The sequence below is a fragment of the Pipistrellus kuhlii genome, unplaced genomic scaffold (assembly GCF_014108245.1).
Source record: "Pipistrellus kuhlii isolate mPipKuh1 unplaced genomic scaffold, mPipKuh1.p scaffold_m20_p_11, whole genome shotgun sequence".
Lineage (NCBI taxonomy): Eukaryota > Metazoa > Chordata > Mammalia > Chiroptera > Vespertilionidae > Pipistrellus > Pipistrellus kuhlii.
Genome location: NW_023425416.1, coordinates 20,825,741 through 20,847,348, shown reverse-complemented (window position 1 = coordinate 20,847,348; position 21,608 = coordinate 20,825,741). Strand labels below are relative to the sequence as shown.

The 21,608-nt window shown below is 43.6% G+C and overlaps 1 protein-coding gene across 1 annotated transcript in view; it reads right to left on the bottom strand.

The window, feature by feature from the left end:
* Positions 1 to 315: 315 nt before the first annotated feature.
* HRH1 (histamine receptor H1) overlaps positions 316 to 21,608 on the bottom strand; it is a 65,425-nt gene continuing 44,132 nt past the window's right edge. The window contains exon 3 of the mRNA XM_036431132.2: positions 316 to 3,853. Coding sequence (XP_036287025.1) covers positions 2,387 to 3,790 — 1,404 coding nt within the window. The 5' untranslated portion in view covers positions 3,791 to 3,853 and the 3' untranslated portion in view covers positions 316 to 2,386. The remainder of the gene's footprint in view (positions 3,854 to 21,608) is intronic.

The window sequence follows — 21,608 nt, the reverse complement described above, 5'->3', positions numbered from 1 at the left end:
TACGGTGGTAGAAAGTCTGGTTTCAACTGGAATTTGTGCAAGCCATCGGGCACTGATTCGTTGCTGAATGTACTGAGGTGGAGTTATCTCATATGAATTTAGTCTTTTCATTAATTCAAAATCCAATCATTCAGATAGGAGTAGGAATTGAAGGTTGGTACTATGGAAAGGGAGCACAATCCAGAATCAGATCTTACAGCTGTCCCTTAATCTCTCTGTACTTCCATTTGCCTATTTGTAAAAACATGGAAATCTCCCTCATGAGACTGCTATAAAGATTAAATTATTTAATGGTGGTAAAGCACAAAGCACATAGTATATTCTCAGTATATTTGAAAACTACATACGGGTACCCTCTGTGTACCAGCCACATTGCAAGCGTTATAAAAACAACAACTGTATACAATAATGCATGGACCTTGTTCCTTATGCTCTGACAATTTATACTGATCATTTCTAGTTCTTGTCAAACTCAAATCCAGGTCCTTTTGACCCAAAGTCAGAGCTCGTAATATTTTGCTTCACTAGTTGCCTTAACTGTTTATCAACATGAATAATGGGCATTTAGTCATTTGCCTGTATGGAGTGGTCTCTTTAGGTGGTCCTTGGTCCTAAGGGATCCCAGTGAAGGGTTCACAGATCTTCTGAGAAGCCTGGAAATAGACCAGCTGCAGCTTCTAACACCAGGATAAAAATCTCCTTGGCTCCCACAGTTTTGAGCAAGAATAACTTATGGGGATTCAAAGCAGAGTGAGAGTGAAGCTAGTTTTGAAAAGCAAATCCTTTTCTAAAGACTTTTGCAATGTGATCAGAAACCAAAGAGAACCCCTATATGAGCTCTTGTAATCTTAGGCAGTTGTTTCAATACATCTTCTCCCTCTGAGAGACTCAGAATGGTGGAATTAAATAAGTCAAACTTGTAACAGTATAGTTTTAAATATCATATTTTAAGTAAGTAAAAAACAACAACAACAACACCTCTCATTTTAACAGATCATGCAAACAAGAATACAAGACACAAAATGCCAGCTTGTACAGGCACTCCATTTGCTACACAGATTACAATTTAGCATCACATTTAAGAACATAAGTCACCACCAGATTGCAACATAAACATCAAGTAAAACTGTATGTTACCATGCCTTTGCTAGTTTTTACTTGAGAGACATGACTAAAAAACATGACCACTTTGGGGCAAACACAGCAGACCTCACAAATAGCACACTGTCCCTTCAAAGTATCACCTACAGTGGCCACAGACACATTCTATGTTGGCTGTTCCTGCTCACAGCATATTCTTTTGAGAATTGCTGAGAATTGCTACCACTCTCAGGAACTCTGTGTGTGTGTGTGTGTGTGTGTGTGTGTGTGTGTGTGTGAGAGAGAGAGAGAGAGAGAGAGAGAGAGAGAGAGAGGGAGAGAGAAAGTTTTGCTTTAGGGAGAAAATGTTTATGATGAGCTGAAACCCCACAGGGTTTCATTCTAGCTCTCTCAAATAACTAGTTCTGTGATCTTGGGCAACTTATTTCACCAAACTGCATCTCACTTTGCTTCGCTCATTACACCACCCTCCTGTTGTGGGGTGTGATGGGGATTTAGTTAGATAAACCTGGCATAACACTCAAGAAATACGGCTTTCTTCTCTTATTCCATTTTTAAAAAATTTTAATGTGAAACCATTAATATTTTATTTTTTTCTTTCTTTTGTAGGCAGCTTTTATCATCTTTTTAAAAAATTGCTAAAAGGAATTTGGGGTTGAAAATGATGAGTGTGCGAGCTGCCTAATTTCCTATCAATTCTGAGACATGTGTGAATGAGAAATAATAAGGCAGAATTTCTAGGGCAGTTCAGACATTAGTTCTGGAAAAAGCTGTAAAAGAGGCTCAGAAGAAAGGTATTCTGAGAAGTGGCAGTCACAGTGCAATACCTGTTATGCCCCTCTCAAGGTGACCCCCGGAAAGGGACAGTATCTATCTGCATGTGTGTGCACAGTCAATATAGATCCATTCCAGGAAGGCTCCAGAGTTCAACTCTCCAGTGGAACTCTACCCACGAGTCCCTTCAACGACCAATTAACTCAAGCCTGGAAGCTTGAATTACAAGGAGAGTCTGAGGCTCCCACATTTCTCTGAGGAACAGGCGTACTCGTCCAGATTCCATGCTCTTGGAAATACTCTGCTTTGTACTCAAAGTTACATTCTCTGCTGACCACTGCCATCTGCAGTTCTTCCGATGGTGCCTAAGAACTTTCCAGATGACCCGGCCCTTGAGACCATTCGTTTGACTCCAGAAAGCCCAGGTACCTGGCAACTCGCAGGCCTTCGCCCTCCATTTTCCTCAGAGTCATCCTAAGTGTCACTTTGCTGCATCCCCTTCTAGCCTCCCTTAGGAGCGAATGTGCAGGATTTTCTTGAATGTCTTCTTGAAGTTCTCATTGCACAAAGGGTAGATGAGGGGGTTCAGTGTAGAGTTGATGTAGCCCAGCCAGATGGTGAACATGTGCACATGTTCGTTGCAACAGCTCTTGCAGAAGGCAATGACCATGAAGAAGATGAAGTAAGGAATCCAGCAAAGGATGAAGGCCGCCATGATAAAACCCAATTGTTTGGCAGCCTTCCGTTCTCGGTTCAGTTGCAACCCAGACATATACTGCCTTGAATGAGAGCGGAGCCTCTTCCAAGTGAACTTGATATAATCCAGGCGTGTGCTGGACTCACTTGATGGTTTGCCTTTCCCGGATGCTGATTCTGTAGGGACGTCTGAGTCTGCTAGAGAGAAGGACTGGCTATCACCTAGGGTCTGGTCCTCTGACACCTCACAGGCCCCATGCATGGTCAGGCTCTGCTCATCTATCTCAAGCTGGCTCTGGCTCTGGTTGATGGCCGTGTAGTCCCTGCCACTCCCCTCTTCCTCTGTCTGTGTTTGCACAATATTAAGCGGGAAGCAGTGACGTTTGTCCACTTGTTCATCCTCCTCTTGGCTGCAGACACTTGAGGATTTCTTCTCGTTTAGATCTTGGGACTTCAAGACAGGGACACCACCAGCAACTTTCTGTTTCCTTTTCAGAACCTCCCAGGGAGACTTCTTCTTTGGTTTCATGGCCGCTATCTTGGGGTTCTCTGGCTTGTGCTTAATTTCAGAGAAGGAAGGGAGGGATCCATTCATGAGCTCCCGGTGCTTACAGTGCTGCTGTACAGCCTTGTAGATTTTGGCATAGAACCAGAGCATGAGCAAGGTAGGCAGGTAGAAGTTAATGATAGCAGTCATGACCTTGAACCAGGTGACATCATAGAAGCCTGTCTCACATTTGTCTTTCTGGGGCCCTGAGTAAGGCCAGCCCAGAATGGGAATAATCCAGAGGAAGGAGAGAAACCAGGCTCCCAAGATAGTGGCCAATGCTCGGGTCTTGGTGCGATACCTCAGGTATCTGAGGGGCTGCTGGACAGAGCGGTAGCGATCAATGCACAAGATGAAGACGCTGAAAATGGACGCTGTGCTGGCCACATAGTCCATGGAAAGCCAAAAGAGGCAGAGAGGCTGGCCCAGAGACCACGTGGACCTGAAGAGGTAGATGATGTTCATTGGCATGACAACAGCTCCTACAATCAGGTCCGCCACTGAGAGGCTAATGATGTACAGGTTCCCCACAGTGTGTAGCTTCCGCTCGCTCCGCACAGCACACAGGACCAGCAGGTTGAGCCCCACTGTGACCAAGGAGATGGTGCTCAGGACTACCACTAGGGGCATCAGTTGGTGGTTGGCCATGATGGTCTTGTTCCCTTCACACATCTTATCTTCTAAGATGCTGGAGAGTCATTGGCAAAATAGCAACCTCCAGCTATGGCTCACTCCCTGGGAGGAAAGACACAAGGCTAAGGTTAGATTCTTGGTGATCAACAGTCACTTAGTACCATTCATCACATTGATCAAACTGGGGTTGTATGTGGTCGGGGGCAGCAGACACTGCTGGTTACCTAAAACCTATACCCCTCCTTCCTTAGTTATTCCTTCCTTCATTTAATGACAATTTATTGAATAGCTGGCATTGGTCCTGGCATATAGCAGTGAACAAAACAAAAATCTCTGCCCTCAAGTTGCTTATAGTCTAGTGAGGGAGTTGGGCAAAAACAAGGGGAAGTTTGTATAAATCCATGTGGCATGTGTTCTGGGAAGGTGGGCTGCATTATGATTAACCCAAGCTGAATATCGTGCTCTAGTTCCTCATTGCCAGGGGCTGGTCTAGGGGTTGGCATGGGACAACTGTGACCAAGGAAGTAGATGGGAAAGTCTCTGGACAAAGGTGGGGTTCTGGAAAGTGCTTCCTCTCAGAAAAATGAGCAAAACAAGGAAAATCGTTGTTTCCCACTTGCTGCCTTTTTCCTAACAGGAAGTGATGCTTGGGGCTACTGAGATCATCTTGGGGCCACCAGGGAAATGCTAAGAAAACCACTGAGACGCCAACCCAGAAAGTCCTACTGTCACTGTTGAACAGAACCTGAATCTTCTTCCTCCACACTGGTTATCATGGGAAATAATTAAATGGCTTTGCTTAATTAACTATTATGGGAGTTTTTACTGGCAACTAAAAGCATCCTTAATCAATAGGGGGGAGGTTGCAAGGGTATACGCAGCATGGTTCTCAAATGGAGATGAATGGTTCTCAAATTGGGAGAGGGTTATTATTTGAGAAAGCATATTTCTGATTATTTTACTTTTATATTTTATCGAATAAAACTATGCGTGCATTGTTCGTTTATGCTGAGAACAGGCTGTATGTTGTTATTGGTGATCCTCAGTCGGGGTGGGAAGCAGAAGTAGGTATTAAAACTTCCAGATTTTTATATTCATCAAAAAGTGATATGAGTTTAAAGAAAACTGAGAAACATTAACAGAGATCATAAATCTCTCAATAATTTGGGGGGCGGGGGAGAAACACCTAGTTTTTCATTAAGGTGAAACTAGATAAATCCCTGCATATAAGGCCAAATCCATATTTTTTTAAGATTAAAACCATGACCCCAAGGCATTTGGTCTTGGTAGAAGGAACCCATTGAGTTACTTTGTTGGGAAAGTACCACTTGGGTGGCACTGATTTTTGTTCCAGCTCTGCTGCTAATTTTCTTGAGTGATGTCTCAGCCTACTTTTTCTCGTTGGTCAAATGTAGAAAGCTGGGGTAGGTCTCCCTTTTAGAGTCTTGCTTTAAGTATTTTTCCATGTTATTTCCTGAGTGTGCCTCCTCTGACCCCTTCAACAGCATCACCTTCTCCCCCTGGGACCCAGTCCTGCCCTCTGCTCCTGTGACTCTATGCTATCAACCTCAGAAGCCTTATCCACTCACCCTCCCCCCATTCACCCCAGCCATCACCTCTTTGTGGACAGCTCCCAAATCTACAGCTTCAGCCTGTATCTTTCTCCACTCCTACAGACAATACTCAACCGACATATTGGAGCTTCAGCTTCAGCTCTAACCATGTCAAAACCCCTTGGAATTGTCCACAGTCTCCTCAGGAAGGAGGAACGAAGGCGGAGGCGGTGTCATCTAAGGGTTTTATTGTTTTGATTGGAAAAAAGCAGGAAGCTTCCTAAAACACTGCCAAAAACAGATCACTGAGCCGAAAGGAAACTCTCACCAGTAAATATCTGGTGGATGAAAATAACTTTGCATTCCCAACACAGCATCCCCTCCAACCGAAGTGACTCATTTCTCTCTTTCCCTCATTGCCTGGAGGAAATTTCTCTCTTTGAGTCATTGCACACAGAGGGGAATCAGTGTGTTTTGTTTTGTTTTGCATTGTGCATAAACTATGATTCCATAATTACGTTTAATAGAAAATGATTTGTTTCTATATAAAAATATATATTTCCTTTTTTGTTTTTTGCTTAAAAAAGAAAAGGTGTTATGATTGAATTGAGATCACAGAACTAAAAATTAGTATTAATTGTTTGGTTTGGGGTGAAATCTACTAAATCTGCAACTTTGAGATGAATCAAAGAATAAGTTGGATGGATAACTGATTAAAAGGATGGGTGAACAAACAGATATATTAAGCAAAAAGAGCAAAATGTTAATTTATAACCTGGGTAGTGGGTATATGGGTGTTCACTGTGTAATGCTTCCAACTTTTCTATTTTATTGATAATTTTCATAATAAAATGTTGGAAAAATTAATACAGTATAAGTTTATCTTCTTCACCTATCACCATGAGCTTGGCTTTTTTTTTTTTTTTTTTTTTTTTTTAAATCCTCACCTGCGGATATTTTCTATTGACGTTATAGGGAGAGAGAGAAGGAGAGGGAGAGAGGTGAGAGAAACACATCAATTGGTTGCCTTCCACACACTCTCTGACCAGGGCAGGGATCGAACCTGCAACCAAGGCATGTGCCCTTGACAGGAAATTAATTAAACCCATGACCCTTGGGTCCATGAGCTGGTGTTCTAACAACTGAGCAAACTGGACAGGGCATAAATCTGATCTTTATCATGTTTTCTCCTTTATAGCTTGGACATGTTATTTTTTGCATAAAAGTAAAAGATCAATAAATAGCTGTTAAGTGAATAAATAGAGAATGAGCAGCAGGACGATCTGAAATACCTGAGTTCAGAATTTATTCACCCAACAGATATTTACGGGTGAAAGTTTCCTTTTAGCTCAGTGATCTGTTTCAGGACCAAGCAAATCCACTTTTGTCCTAAGCCCCGGGATTCTGAGGAAGATTCCTGGAAAGGCAACTGCAGTACCCGCACTGCATCACAGGGCATTTGGGGCTGCCCCTTCTGAGAAACGCTGAGGGGATGTCAGGGGAGGAGGAGGAAGTTTGAGGGAACATGTGACCCCAGCACCGAGCCTGGAGAAATGGGCCCCACAGGGCAGGCAGCCAAGAGGACAATAAGAGTGGCCACATCAGGACCAGCTGAGTAATATGCAGGGCCCAGTGCAAATGAAAAATTAAAATACTATTAAGAATTTTAAGACAGAGACAGCAGAATGTTAAACCAAACATAGGAATCCTGAGCTCAGGGCCTGCCCTGGTCAACGACCGATTAAGTCATTTTTAGTCTCTCTCCCTCTCACCCCATCCCTGAACAGACCCTACTCAGTGAGGTAACTAACGTCATGGCACTCTGGCATAGTGTGGGAGGTATCTGAGGGCACTGATCCTCATTTCACCTCATGCCACCAGGAGGCCACACTCCCCTCAGCTGTCTGGACCCCCTTGGGTTCTGAGGTGCGCTTCTGGGGTCAAGGCCAAACCTTCAGCGGTGGTGCTGGTTGGCAAGAGGATGTGCGCTGAGGAGAGAAATGACAGCTAGAGGCGGCACTTTGGACAGGACATTTTGAGAAGAAAGGTGGGAGCCTGTGGGGGGGGGGGGTTCTTTATAGCGTTGTGCCCATAGTGAAGCAGGTGATGGAAGGAGGGCACTCTCACCCTCTCACCCAGGCTCTGCCTCTTGATGGGCTGTGTGGAGTGTGAGTAAACAGCCAGGCCTCCAATTCCTCTGCTGAATTGTAGGGGAAAACATGATGACTTCCCTCCCTGGGCTGCGGAAGATCACTGGAGACCGGAGGGTGGGGAAGCTCTGCTAACCCCCAGGTGATGTTGACTTGGTGACAAGCAGAAATGGATCCTTTTTCTCTCAGAGACTTCTGTGTACAAGCAAGGCAATTGGTTCATTCCAAAACCATTAGCTCCAGTAGAGCTTTTACTAGAGCGATCACCACCAACAAACAGTCTAGTCCCGTGGTCGGCAAACTGTGGCTAGCAAGCCACATGCAGCTCTTTGGCCCCTTGACTGTGGCTCTTCCACAAAATATCATGGCCTGGGCAAGTCTATTTTGAAGAAATGGCGTTAGAAGAAGTTTAAGTTTAAAAAATTTGGCTCGCAGAAGAAATTTCAATCGTTGTACCATTGATATTTGGCTCTGTTGATTAATGAGTTTGCCGACCACTGGGCTAGTCCAATCAGGCCCCATTTCATCAATGCTGGTCCACAGATGGCTTGGAACTCATTTGGGTGGCAGACCAGGACAGCAGTTAAGCACCAGGTGCTTTATAAACCAGCAAACCTCTGCTCTAATCCTTTTTCTTCCCCAATTAGCAGATATTGGGGCAGAAAGATATTTAGCAGTTCAAGATACTTCACCAAGACTCAGTTTTCCTCACCTTCAAAACGGGGGTAAAGCAAGCACTTAGTACAAGGCCTAACATGCAGGAAGTGCTAAATTAATAGCTCGATTTTTTCTTTCTTTTCTTGGTGAGTGACACAGAGAGCCCACAGCCAGCCCAGCCTGGCTCAGTGGAATCATTCTTGACCTTTCCCTGTTTTTCATTATGGTAGAAAATGCTAATAGTCTTCTAATATCAGGTTTTTCAACACTGGAGAATAGACTTCTGCTTTTAACATAAGAGCCTACATTTCCAGGTAGCTGGAGATTACTATATGACTAGGCATGTAGTTTGCAACTCTCTCAAAGCAACCTTAAAGGAAGGATGTGTTCTTTCCTTTGGCCCTTCTTTCTCCTAGCTGATTCGAATGCTGACAGGATGCATAGAGCTTAAGCAGCCATCTTAGGACCATGATGAAGAGCCATGAAAATGTGAAAAGTAAAGTTGTAATTTGGAAAAAAAAGAAAAAAAAAGTTGAGGTCTCTGATGATAATGGGGCTGCCCTACCAGCCAGGACTCTTCAATTCTGGGTTAGAGTTTTCTATCACACACAGCCAACAGAATCCTAACGGAGACACTGCCCTGATACACTTTAAGAACTTTTGTCAATCAGCTTGAAAAAGAAAGACAAAAGATAAAAAGCATCAAAATTAAATTAAAAACTCTAGAATTCAACGGGGAGAAGTGTGTTGACTGAGGTAAGACCAGAGCAGGTGGCAGGACAGAGGAGGAAGAAATAGCCTCTTCCACGTTATGGTGTCCAGAAGGACATCAGAGATGGAGTGATGTGTGAGCTGGGCTTTGAAGGATGAATAGAAGTTCACCAGGAGGAAGGAAAAGGAATCTAAGGCTGAGTAGAAGAAAGGTGAAAGTACAGAGTTGGGTTCAATGAATTAGGAATCATGGTCAGTAACTGGAGTATAGAATGATGTGCCTGGAAAGGCATGTTGGGGCCAAGATGTAAGGAAGCTCTTCTCTACCTTCTCTGCCTTTGCCTGTGCTGTTTCCCCTGCCTGGAGCATCCTTTTGCCTGGAAGCTCTTAGTTGCTCCTCTTTCTGTGTTCCACAACATAGTGCTCTTTATATCACCTGCTTTCTCATTCTTCCTTTAGCTGAGCCTCCCTAATTAAAAAGGGAGCAACTCTCTAGGGGATGGAGTGTATCCATTACTTCTGTTTCTGATGTGTGATACCCACAGCAATCAAGGCCACATCTCTTTGATGACAGGGGCCACACCTTTTCACTTACTGCTGTTCTCCCACACTGGCACCAGGCTGGAGCATGATAGATACTCTAGAGATGTTTCCTGGATGAGTTCTGAGGAAATGAGACACAAATGGATAAAGAAGACACAGGGAGAAGGACCTAAGTGCAGAAGGTGTGGATATACACTGAGTGGCCAGATTATTATGATCTCTGAACACATAATAGTCTGGCCACTCAGCACTCTGTGTGTGTGTGTGTGTGTGTGTGTGTGTGTATGTGTGTGTGTGTATGAGGCCTGGTGCATGAATTCGTGCATGGGTGGGGTCTGGCCAACCTTGCCAGGGGGAGGGGACATGGGTGGTTGGCTTGCCTGCCTGCTGGTCGAACTCCTGGTTGAGGGGACAACCTGCATATTGGCCTTTTATTATATAGGATATACACTTAGTGGCCAGATTATTATGCATTAAGAAATCATAATAATCTGGCCATTCAGTGTATTATCACAGGAGTGTTTAAACCAACAAAAAACTTGAGATAACATTTATCCTACTGATGAATATTGACACCTTTCAGCTAATTTTTCTATTTTTTCCCCTGGAAATTTGATTATTAGAAATTTTTCTCATGGTATTCCAAAACATGAATATGGATTTAAGCATAAAGATGCTCACTGCAACATTATTGATGATAAAACATAATCTAACATTTGGGAGCTAAGTCTATTATGGGATAGCTTCAGAATAGAATATTATGCAGTTATTGATAATCAAATTTGTGGAGCTCCAATAATAATATGGGAAAATGCTTATGATGAGATTAAATTTACAACAGACATAATTTGTACAGAATAATGTCAATTATATTAACTAACAGGATTAGAGCAATGGTGAGTCCCTGTTATATGATGTTAACACTGGTCTCCTCTAGCTAGTGATGTTTATTATATTTGGTACTTCCCAAGATTTTTAACAAGGAGAACGTCTTGGTTTTATAATAGGGAAAATCAGAACTAATTGCACTCATTTTAAAAAACAAACAAAAAATGGGTTTATTTCATTGGGGGGGAAAATCTTTTAAAAAGAAATGCCTTCCACATTCTTAGCACATCTTTTATTTTATTTAGTAAAACGTGAGAGTTTGGGATTCCATCCTTAATATATTCTAAAATGCCTTATACACCAATTCCCATTCCAAACTGCTATCCCCTCTGCCACATTTGCTTTGGTTAGTCACGTTTGGTAGGCACAGGGCTGAGCTCCAGGTCTGTCACTCAACCACCTTTATATATTCTGTTCAAGTAAGTCAGAAAGTTCATTTCTTTGCTCTGAGAAAAATGCATCATGCATGAGGGTGCCCCCGATTCTGCATATTCTCATTGAGCCTGGTCAGAACATAATTTCCATAAAACACCCAGGATTATCAATGCTACTGGTTGTGGTGCACGGAGCAGACTGCAAATTTCAAAATCCCACTAGGAGTCCAGGGCTGCAGGATTTGGACTTGGAATCTAGGGCGGTTCTGGGTTAAGAGTTACCCTCCACATAAGATGCAAGAGGTCTTTGTGGGCAGGCAGTGGCTCCACAAAGGGAGACACATATTCAAATATCTACAGGGGGGAAAGTTACTACAGGGGGACTGGGTGTGGAGCAAGAGGGAGTGGTGGGAACGGGGCAACCGTGAGGGTATAATCTTTGCCTGAAGGGTACAGCTGCCACTCAGATGCCACCAGATGCTATTAGCCCAGATCTGCTTATTTTTAAAAATGAAGAATAAGAGCTGGATTTTTCACATAAAATATTTGAGTTTTTAAATGTTGTTGATTATTCAATTGTTTTGTTTGTTTTTTGGAACACTTGAACATCGGTCAAGAAAGAATAAATTTTGCTGACATGACCTGTGAGCCCCGAGCTAGAAAAGTCAAGCTAGTTTACTGACACCCAGAATGTTGAGAATGACGTAATGACTTTGGAGTAGGCACTTTTTTGGATAATTAATCAGCTCACAACAAACTTCCTTCTCTGAGAACCTTCATCCACACAGGGGTGGGGCCTGGCAGCCACAGGTATCACATAACCCTGATCCCTGGGTTGTCATCCGACCCCATCGGGGCCAATCAGTCCAATTCTCTCTTCTGGAAAAATGGAATTGGGATTGTATGCAGTCAAGACAGTTGGTCTCCTGAACGACCGTGATGGGGAAGTGGGGGCTGAGGCTGCCATGGGGGGGGGGGGGGGGGGGCGCACGTGTTGCTCATCTCCGGGCATGCCAAAGTGGAGGGAGGGATAGAAGAAGGCAGCACACAAATACAATGATCACGTGCTGGAATAAATAATATCTACATGCAAAAAGATGAATTTAGACTTCTACCTCACCCATACACAAAAATTAACTCAAAATTGATGTCAGCCCTACATGTAAGAGCTAAACCTCCTAAACTCTTAAAAGAAATCATAGGAGAAAAGCTTTGTGACCCTGAGTTAGGCAAAGACTTCTTAGGCACAATACCAAAATCACAATCAATAAAGAAAAAAAAGTTGCTAAGTTGGACTTCATCAAAATTAAAATGTTTGTGCTTCAGCAGGCACCTCTAAAAAAAAGGAAGGGGGGAAATTACAGAATGGCTGAGAATATTTATCATATACCTGACATATCTGAGATGTCCAGAATATATAAAGAACTCTTCCAACTCAATAATAAGAAGACAGATAACCCAACTAAAAAATGGACACGGGCCTAGCCCGTGTTGCCCAGGGCATGTGCCCAAATTGTAGGCTCAATCTCCAGTAGAGGGCGTGCAGGAGGCAGCTGACCAATGATTCTCTTCATTGATGTTTCTATCTCTCTCTCCCTTTCCCTTCCTCTCTGAAATAAAATAATAATAATAATAATAATAATAATAATAATAATAATAATAGTGTTTAACAAACGGACACCAGATTTGAATAGACATTTCACCAAAGAAGATACAGGAATGGTTCAAAAGCTCATGAAAAGATGCTCCCTATAATAACTTACCAGGGAAATGCAAATCAAAACCACAATGAGATACCACTTTATACCCACTAACATGGCTGTAATTTAAAAAGACAGGTAACATGTGTTAAAGAGGATGTGGAGAAATTAGAACCCTCATATACTGCTTGTAGGAATATAAAATGGAACAGCCACTGTGGAAATGTCTGGCAGTTCCTCAAACAGTCAAACATAGTTATCATATGATTTCATACCCAGCAATTTCAAGTTTTTGATTACATGTACCTTCTTGTTTTTTGTAAAGGGAGCACAATGACTCCCGACTTAACCATCAGGAGCGGAAGTTTGAAAATGGCTTAGCTACATCAACTCTTTTCTCCTGTATCTCTATGATCTCTCATTTCATAATTTGGTTTAAGCATTTGGGAGGTTGGATTTGTTAGATTATCTGCTCTTCCCATCCTGCATCCATGGTGTGATACGTGGGATTTTTTAAAAGTAGGCACAGGAAAAGGGAGCTGAGTGGCAAACAAAACAAGTACATAAAGCCCAGCTCTGCTATCTCTTACCATCTGGCCTTAAAAAGCAATGAATAAAAAAAAGTAGCCTGGCTGGTGTGGCTCAGTTGTTGAACATGGACTTATAAACTAGGAGGTCATGGTTAAATTCCCAGTCAGGGCACATGCCCGGGATTGCAGGATCAATCGCCTGTAGGAGGCATGCAGGAGGGAGCTGATCAATGATTCTTTCTTATCCATGTTGTTTCTCTCTCTCTCTCTCCCACTCCCTTCCTCTCTGAAATCAATAAAAACATATTTTTTTAAAAAGAGAAAAGTAATATCTCAAAGATTTTCTGTATACCAGCATTGATTCATATAATCCTTACAGTGCTGATGACTTAACAATGAAAGAATAACTTCTGACCCTATTTTAAAGATGTGGAAAACAGGGGTGTCTGGAGTTTATAGTGAACTTGGGTTACAGGGTCCCTATCTGGGTGCCCTGCACTAAGAGTGACTGAAGATCAAGTTTTATTTAAAGGCCCAAGTGACACCACCTTCTAAGATATTTGAATGAGTTTTGGATCCTCACCTCCTTGCCCTTCACCCGCCTCCTTTTTTACTATGGTAAGAAAAAGGGAAGGCAACAAAACACTTCAAAAAAAAAGATTTCATGGAATTGGAAATATGAATATCTGCACTACATTAGCCAAGGACACAGTGAACAACACAGCAGGCCCAGCACACACCCACATATTATTTTAGGGCACAATAAATAATGTTTTCTTTTTTGTTCCAAGTCCTTGGAGATTGAGCGTTGTGGAAGGCACTTTCAAAGACCAAAGTCATCTAGGCTGGTCTCTTCTTGAGAGAGAAAAAAAAAAAATTACTTGTGATATTGAAGTAAATAAAAGAGCTGGCAGAGAGAAAGAAGAGGCAGATGTGATGTTTTCAAGAGAAAGCTCCAAGGTAATTAGGAGTTTCTTTAAGGTCTCTGTCTCCTTCACTCAAGTGACTCCTTGTGTCTGACTGTACCCCGCCACCCAAGGTGCAGGCCTGGGGCTCCTCAGCGCCACCTGCTGGTCAAGACTTTTTGCTGGTTCTGGGGCCAGACTTGTCTCGACAGAAAGGAGTATTATGTACAGGGGCACAGATGAATGTAAAATCAATCTGGCTGCCAGTTCCATTGTGAAATCCATCCATCTATCCATCCATCCACCCACCCATCCATCCTCCATCTATCCATTCATTCTTCCTTATTCCCATCAGTCCATCCAAAAGATCTTTTTTTAAAAAGATGTTATGATAGGTAAAGGACAGACACAATTCTTGCCCTCATGAAGTTTACAGCCTATAGTGGGGGTTCTTAATCTTGGCTGCCTGGAGAGCCTTTAAAACATACTGAGACATCTGCTTCAGAGAAGGAGTAAAGGTGCATTTCCCTACTCGTTTGCTAAATACAAATAAAAACCCTGGACATTAGCTGAAACTGGTTTGGCTCAGTGGATAGCGTATCGGCCTGTGGACTGAAAGGTCCCAGGTTTGATTCCGGTTAGGGGGATGTACCTTGGTTGCGGGCACATTCTCAGTAGAGGGTGTGCAAGAGGCAGCTGATTGATGTTTCCCTCTTAGATGTTTCTAACTCTCTATCCCTCTCTCTTCCTCTCTGTAAAAAAAAATCAATAAAATATATATATTTTTAAAAAGCAACAAAAAACCCTGGACATTATGTTTAAAACAAACACAAGATGACTCTGAAAGGTAGAGAGACAAAGGCAGCCCAGATAGAGACCCTGTAACCCAAAGAATGACCCAGTGATGAGTTCCCTGGGTTTTTGTGTGGCCACATATATCTGAGACCCTCAGCTGAAGAAACTGGCTATTCAGAGACTCTGTGCCCATGAACACAGACAGAGGACCAGGAAAGGAGCAGCCGAGCAAAAAGAAACCTTCCTGACAACAACTACCCCCTGCAGCCAAACACCACAGAAAACACTGGAGCCCTGTTTCCATCCTAGCCAGCAAAGACCAAGTGGGGAGCCAAGATCCCCCTTGTCAGGCTGCAACAAGGTGACCCAGCACCCCTGCTGGGATGGTACCCTGGTCCTCAGTAGGGATCTGGGACTTACATCCCCATCAGGTGGGGACAAACACTGTCCCCTCTCCCCCATCATGTCAATGGAAGCCACACTGGGGAGCAGTAAGGAGACACATTTTACAGCAAGGGATTTGTCCCTGGAAACCTAGTGAGGAGAAAGAGAAGGAAGAAAGATATTGACAAACTTCCATTCATCCTACAAAACCCATCTTAAAAGTTCCTTTGTCTTTGAAGCTTTCCTGTAAGCATTAGCCATATCTAAGCATCCCTTTCTCTATGTTTCCACAATTTTACTTACATACCTCTATTAAGTCATTTAATGGTCTGTATTCTGCTGAATGAATGAGTAAATTTGGGTATCCATCTCTTAGACTTTGATCCTTATATAGGCAGAGACAATATGATACCTATAATTCTAACAGTGGTTTTCAACCTTGGTTGCCCATTGGAATCACATAGGGAGATTTAAAAAAAAATACTAATTCCAACTTATTCTATAACCTCATCTTCTGATAAATCACTTTCCCAAAATAGACAAGATTCTGATTTAATTGATCTGAAGTGTGATCTGGGGTCTCAAGATTTTTAAAAAACTCTCCAGATGCTGCCATGACTGTGATCCACTGTCTTAACCCATCTCTGAGTGGTAGGAGGAATTCAATAAATGTTGAATGAATGAATGAATTAATCCTGCCTTTAACACATCACAATTATGACCCAACAGGACCATTTTCAGGGTTTCCAGTTATGCTAATATATTCATATATTCAGGAATTAAGCAATCATGTGGCACCAGGTGTTATGCTAGGTCAAGCTGCTGGAGATAAAAACATGAGTAAGATCGCCACTTCTCCCCCTGTTCCTGTAGGGAGAGCTGGGGCTGTATGCCTCTTCATTTAAGACGTCTCTGTCCTGCTGGCTAACTGGCCAGTCCTAACAGCAATCATCTTTCCGGTGACCGACTACAAATCTGACTCCAGGCTGTTTAAGCTGGCAAATGTAAGGGCAGACTCTATTCGCTCCCAAAGAAAGAATGTTACTGGAGGGTATGTGTGAGTCAGAGATGGAAAGGAGAGTGGTCCTGAAGCAGGAGAGCAAGCAGCTAGGAAAATTCCTGGGCAAGTGAATTAGAGAAACTGAGGCAAGACAACTAAATAAGCCTAAGCAATGTGACCCATGTACAGCCAGCTAGTAAACCGCAAGACCTTATCTTCCCTAACCAAGGGATGCTAGAGAACAAATGGTTGATACCTTTATTTACTGACCAGAGGATAAACAGCTTAAATCATTGGTCAGAGAGATAGCGGACAGAGACCCAATCAATGCTACTGTGCCCAGCCAAACCCAAGAACAGATAAAGTTAGGGGAATAAATAAAAACCCAATTAGAGTCAGACAGATGCAACATAAAAGTAAAATAGTAAAGCTGACCAAAGAATAATCCCAAACTCCCCTATATGCTCATTTCAATGTATCAGGATATTAAAAAACACACCTGGAAAGTTGGAGCATAGTCTGCTGAAATTCTTTCCAAAAACTCTGGCCCGCAGCAGTAAGATAAAAATCTTCGGAATGGAGACCCAGCTCGAACTCTCTCAGGCATGAACTCTTCACTTTCTTCTAAACTTTAAGGGTGCCCGCAAGGCCTGCAACCAGGGGAGCCGTGGGCAGTGACAGCTCCTCCGGGGCTAACCCCCTGAACCTGTCTCCAAGGTCCCCTTTTCCTCTGACTGTCCAGGGAGCTGACAGCAGCCCCACCTTGGCTCACTGCTTTCTTATAATATTTCTATGGAGCCAAAGCAGAACACTACCTAGATAGACTCCTGTTGCTTCAGTCCTTCCTTTGCTTCCCTGTCCCCGACTTTAATAAGTGTACTTTCAAAATCACCTGGACTCATGTGGTGAAGTCTTTCCTGCATGACGTCACCAACCCACATGCTATTGGCTGGCCTGAGGCAGACCTGTTCCAGACTCAGTCCCGGGGGAACACTTCTGTCTAGATCGCATCAAGCACCGCAGAAGGGAAAGGTGAGTCTGGCAGGTGGCAGAGCAAAGTCCTGGGCTGCTCCAATTAGTTTTCTTATGGGTGTGATTTACACACAAAGAAAACTCAAGGCCTTTGGATATGATTATGATCTTAATCTCCCCAGGGGTAAAGGGAGTTTTCTTCCCAGCTGCTGCCATCTCACACCATCTCACATCATCTCACATGCAGGCCAGCTTTTTAGATTCTGCATTACAGATTACTGAAGAGCAGAAATGAGCACTTGTTTAAAAAAATCATTAAAAAAAAATCTTTATTGTTGAAAGTATTACATATGTCCTTTTCTCCCCCAACCCCCATTGACGCCTTCTCACCCACTCTCCACCCTCCAGCCCAGGTCTCCACCACCTTATTATCTGTGTCCATGGGTAACGCCTACACGCATACAAGTTCTTTGGTTGATCTCTTCCCATCACCCCCACCCCACCTTCCCTCTGAGATTTCACAGTTCGTTCCATGCTTCTATGTCTCCAGATCTATTCTGTTCAGCAGTTTATTTTGTTCATTAGATTGTGGAATCTATGAGTGAGATCATGGGATACCTGTCTCTCTCTGACTGGCTTATGGTTCAGACTTTGATAACATCTCTCAACTGTTGCCACAGCTTCCCTGATCCTGGTCTTGGTCCCTTTGGGCAATCCCATATACAATCTTTCTAAAATCACAAACCCAACCACCTCTGTCCCCTATTTAGAACTCTTTAATATCTTGCCACTGCTGTCAGGATAATGAGACACACAGGATTAGCCCCCCATGTACAATACATCTGCAGTCTTGTATCCAGCCTACCTATGAAATTATAGTCAAAGGGAATTAAAGTCCAACACCCAGGAAGACAGAAGATGGAGAATAAACATTTACTGAAAACTCTTAGAAAGGCAAGGACTATCTTAAAGAACCTCTGCCCCATCTATCACCCCACCATACCACTTCCTCTGTCAGCTGCTCCCCCTCAAATCTCCCTTCCCCCTTTCAAAAACTTTAGCTCACACCCTGCTTTATTCCCTCTTTCTTTCTCTCACCCACTTTCTAATCTTCATGATCTGCTTGGAGGGCACCACACATGGCCTAAAATAAATCCACTTAGTTTTCCCAGGACCTTCTCTTTACCTGTTACTCCAAACAGCACAACAAAAGCCCAAGAGGCAGCACTCAAAACCAGTTTCCACTTGTGTGACCCCCATCACACAAGAGCCTTTTCCATCTCGTCCCAACGTATTCTGTAACTTCATCTTCTGATAAGCCACTTTCCCTAAACAGACCTGCTCTTTCACACCTCACCCCTTCCCAGAAGCTCTTCTCCGTGACAGGATGCCTGCTCCTTCCCCTCAGCCTGGCAGGCATTTAATTAGTCCTTTGCAATCCAACTCTAATGTCACTTCCTTCAAGGCTCTTCTCGATTCCGCCAGAGAGGATTCATTTGCTTCCTTTCCCAGTACTTTCCTGAACTCTGCATAGACCTCTGCTCTAACCCTATCAAGCTGGGTTGTAATTCCTTAATTATGGATCAGGCCCTTTCATCAGACTGTGGGGGCGTTCAATGGAAGTCAGAGTCATCTCTGTGTCCTCAGTGCCAGGGACCAGGGAGGGGCTCAGTCACCAGTGACCGGATGCTCCAGCTGTGAGTCACCTGTGCTTTGCCTCTCTGCTCATCAGGTGACCATGCCTGGGAGCAGCGGTCACCAATTGGTGGTCTGCGACTGCAGGTAGTCTGTGAGGTCCAAAAGGTTGGCGACCGCTGCCTGGGAGCACATGTCACATCAGAGCTCAAGAGGCCTGCCCTGGCTCTCCCCTGGCTAGGCCGTTTGTTTATCTGTCCAGCCCTCCCTCTCTCTGACTTTAGCCAGGGCTGGCCTTCGCCTCACCAGAACAAAAAGGAGCCAAAAGCAGCCCAGAAATTAGGCATAAAAATAAAATAAAGGCATTCAGACTTGAAAACTGAGCAAAACTATGTCTAATCAGAAACTACCATCCTTGATGTATGATCTCTCTCGATATCTAACCAGGTTCCTTATCATCTACCATCCCTTGGGTGATATCTGATCACCCTGGCCATTCTTCAGCAAGAATCACGGTAGGTTTAAGCCAGAATCATCCCCATCACCCCTGATGTTTCCTCCCAGTACTTTCCCACCCATGGACCTCACCCTGTTTTGAGGGCTATAAAGTCCCACTGGCCCATGCTGTATTGGGAGTTGAGCCCCATCTCTCTCTCTCCCACTGTACAATCCCACTGCAGGGGTCCCAATCACCATGGTCCTGAATAAAGCCTGCCTGATCATCTTTGACAAAAGTCATTGAATTTTTTTTTTTCTCTCTAACAGTACAAATCGCAGGGCTTTGGCAAGGGTGAAATGAGATGATGGGGGAACAAGATACCAAAGAGCACATAGGACTGTTCCCCTTTGCTTCCCTGGAGAGGTGGCATCCCCACAGGTGGGGTGTCAGGGTCATCTGGCTGGAACATGTTTTGGGTAGGAGAAGGCTGTCCCCTTCGCTCTGGCATCTCCCCATGTGTACCTCCAAGGATGCAGAGGAGCCATCCTAGAGAGAAGAACCCCACTCTTCCTGGCAGGAGATTAGAGCGGCCATCTTTGTTCACCATGCATCTGGCCCATAGTAATGCTCGGTAAGTATCTGTTGAATGAGTTTGCTGTGTGACTTTGAACCCTTCTCTCAACTTCTCTGGGCCTCCTCTGTTAAACAAGGGGCTGTGATAGATCAGAGGCTTTCAAATGCCCACCCCCTCCTGCTTCTTGGTAGTGCAACTATTGTTCATGCACAAATGTATGCAAAACAGGTGAAAGCAGATAGCTCAGGCTGGAGGGGAGGAGCAGGGGAATCAGAGCAGCATTTGCTTGGCTCTTCCCCACCCTCTTTGCCCCCAGACGTTCCCAAAGCTCCTCGGAGTGGAGTTTGATAACAATTATGTTGATGAACCCGAAAAGTCCCCAGAGCTTGAAAATTCAGAGTGCTCTTTAAGGGTCACCTGCATTTTAAGAGATTGGCTCAGAAAAGGGAAAACCTTTTCTGACACATTCAGACAACTATCAATGTGGAAGGTGAGGGGCCATAATTGGAAGGGGAGGTAGGGTTGTCTCGGGATGGGAGGTGGCTGCTTCCCAGTGCCTTGAAACCGCAGAGGATGCAGGGTATCCTTACTTTGCTTTGGCACATAGGTCAGCTATCAGCAACTGGGACCACTGTCCCTTTCTGTCAGCCTGTCATCTTTTTCCTAAATGGGAATCTGCTTCAGTCCTACTTTTCTCCACCATTTTCCCCCCTTCCTGTTTTCCAGACCTCACTAAAACCTGCACTCATTACAAACAATTTAAATAGTGAAAAGAACTCAGAGGAAGTTGAACAAATGGATGAGTGATACAGGCAAATAGCCTTAGATTTCAGTATTTTAGTTAAAATCCCTCACAACACCTGGGATTTGTATTCACATGGGAACCACTTAGCTTCTTAGGAAAACAAGAACAGAGACTAGGAAATGCAAAGTAATTATGGTTTTCATAAGCTTTCCAAGAGAGCTTTCCCAGTCCAGGGAAGTTACAGCTGTGAATATACAGCATGTTGGGGTTCCTTGTCCTGACCCAGTCCTGCCTGCCTCTCACCCCCAACCTGTCGCCTATCCTCCTGCTACTTTGCTATTTTCCCAGTTCCTGAGCCCAGGATGCAGGTGTTAAAGAGAAGAATTAGCTGACTACTAAGACCCAGTAGGACCCTGTACATTCAGAACAACTTCAACGTAATTGGAATAAAGGATTGCTGGACAATTCTAAAGAGAAACTGATTTACCCATGTTCATAGCAGCATTAATCACAACAGCCAAAAGGTGGAAGCAACACAGGTGTCCACCAATGGATGAAACAAACAAAGTGTGGTGCCATACACTGGCATATTAGTTAGCAATAAAAAGGGAGAAAGCTCTGTCACATGCTTCAACATTTAATGAACCTTGAGGCCATTATGTTAAGTGAAATAAGCCAGTCATGAAAGGACAAACACTATATGATTCCATTTACGTGATGTTCCTAGAATAGTCAGATTTATAGCGACAGAAAGTAAAATGGTGGCTGCCAGGGACTAGGGAGAGGAGGAATGGGGAGTTAGTATTTAATGGGGACAGTTTCAGTTTGGGAAGATGAAAAGTTCTGGAGATGGTGATGATGGTCACACAACAATGTGAATGTACTTAATGCCACTGTGCTACACACTTTTAAAAGGACGAAAGTAGATTTTTGTTATGTATATTTTACCACAATAATAAATACATCAACAAACAAACAAACAAATAAAAAAGAACTGAGCAGCTCCTCACAGCATTGCTGGATCATATGGTAATTCTATGTTTAATTTTCTGAGGAAAGGCCACACTGTTTTCCACAGTGACTGAACCATTTCACATTCCCATCCTCTGTCCCCGTTTAATGTCCATCTCCACGCCTCACCACCCGGGGGTGTTCAGAGCCCTCAATTACTCACATTGGGTACTGAAAGGAAACGTTCCCTATAATAGATCCAAACTGGAAACTATATGAAAGTCCAACAATAAGGGATCAGTGAAATGGTAGATCCATAGAATTGAATCCTATGTATTTATTCATAATCTT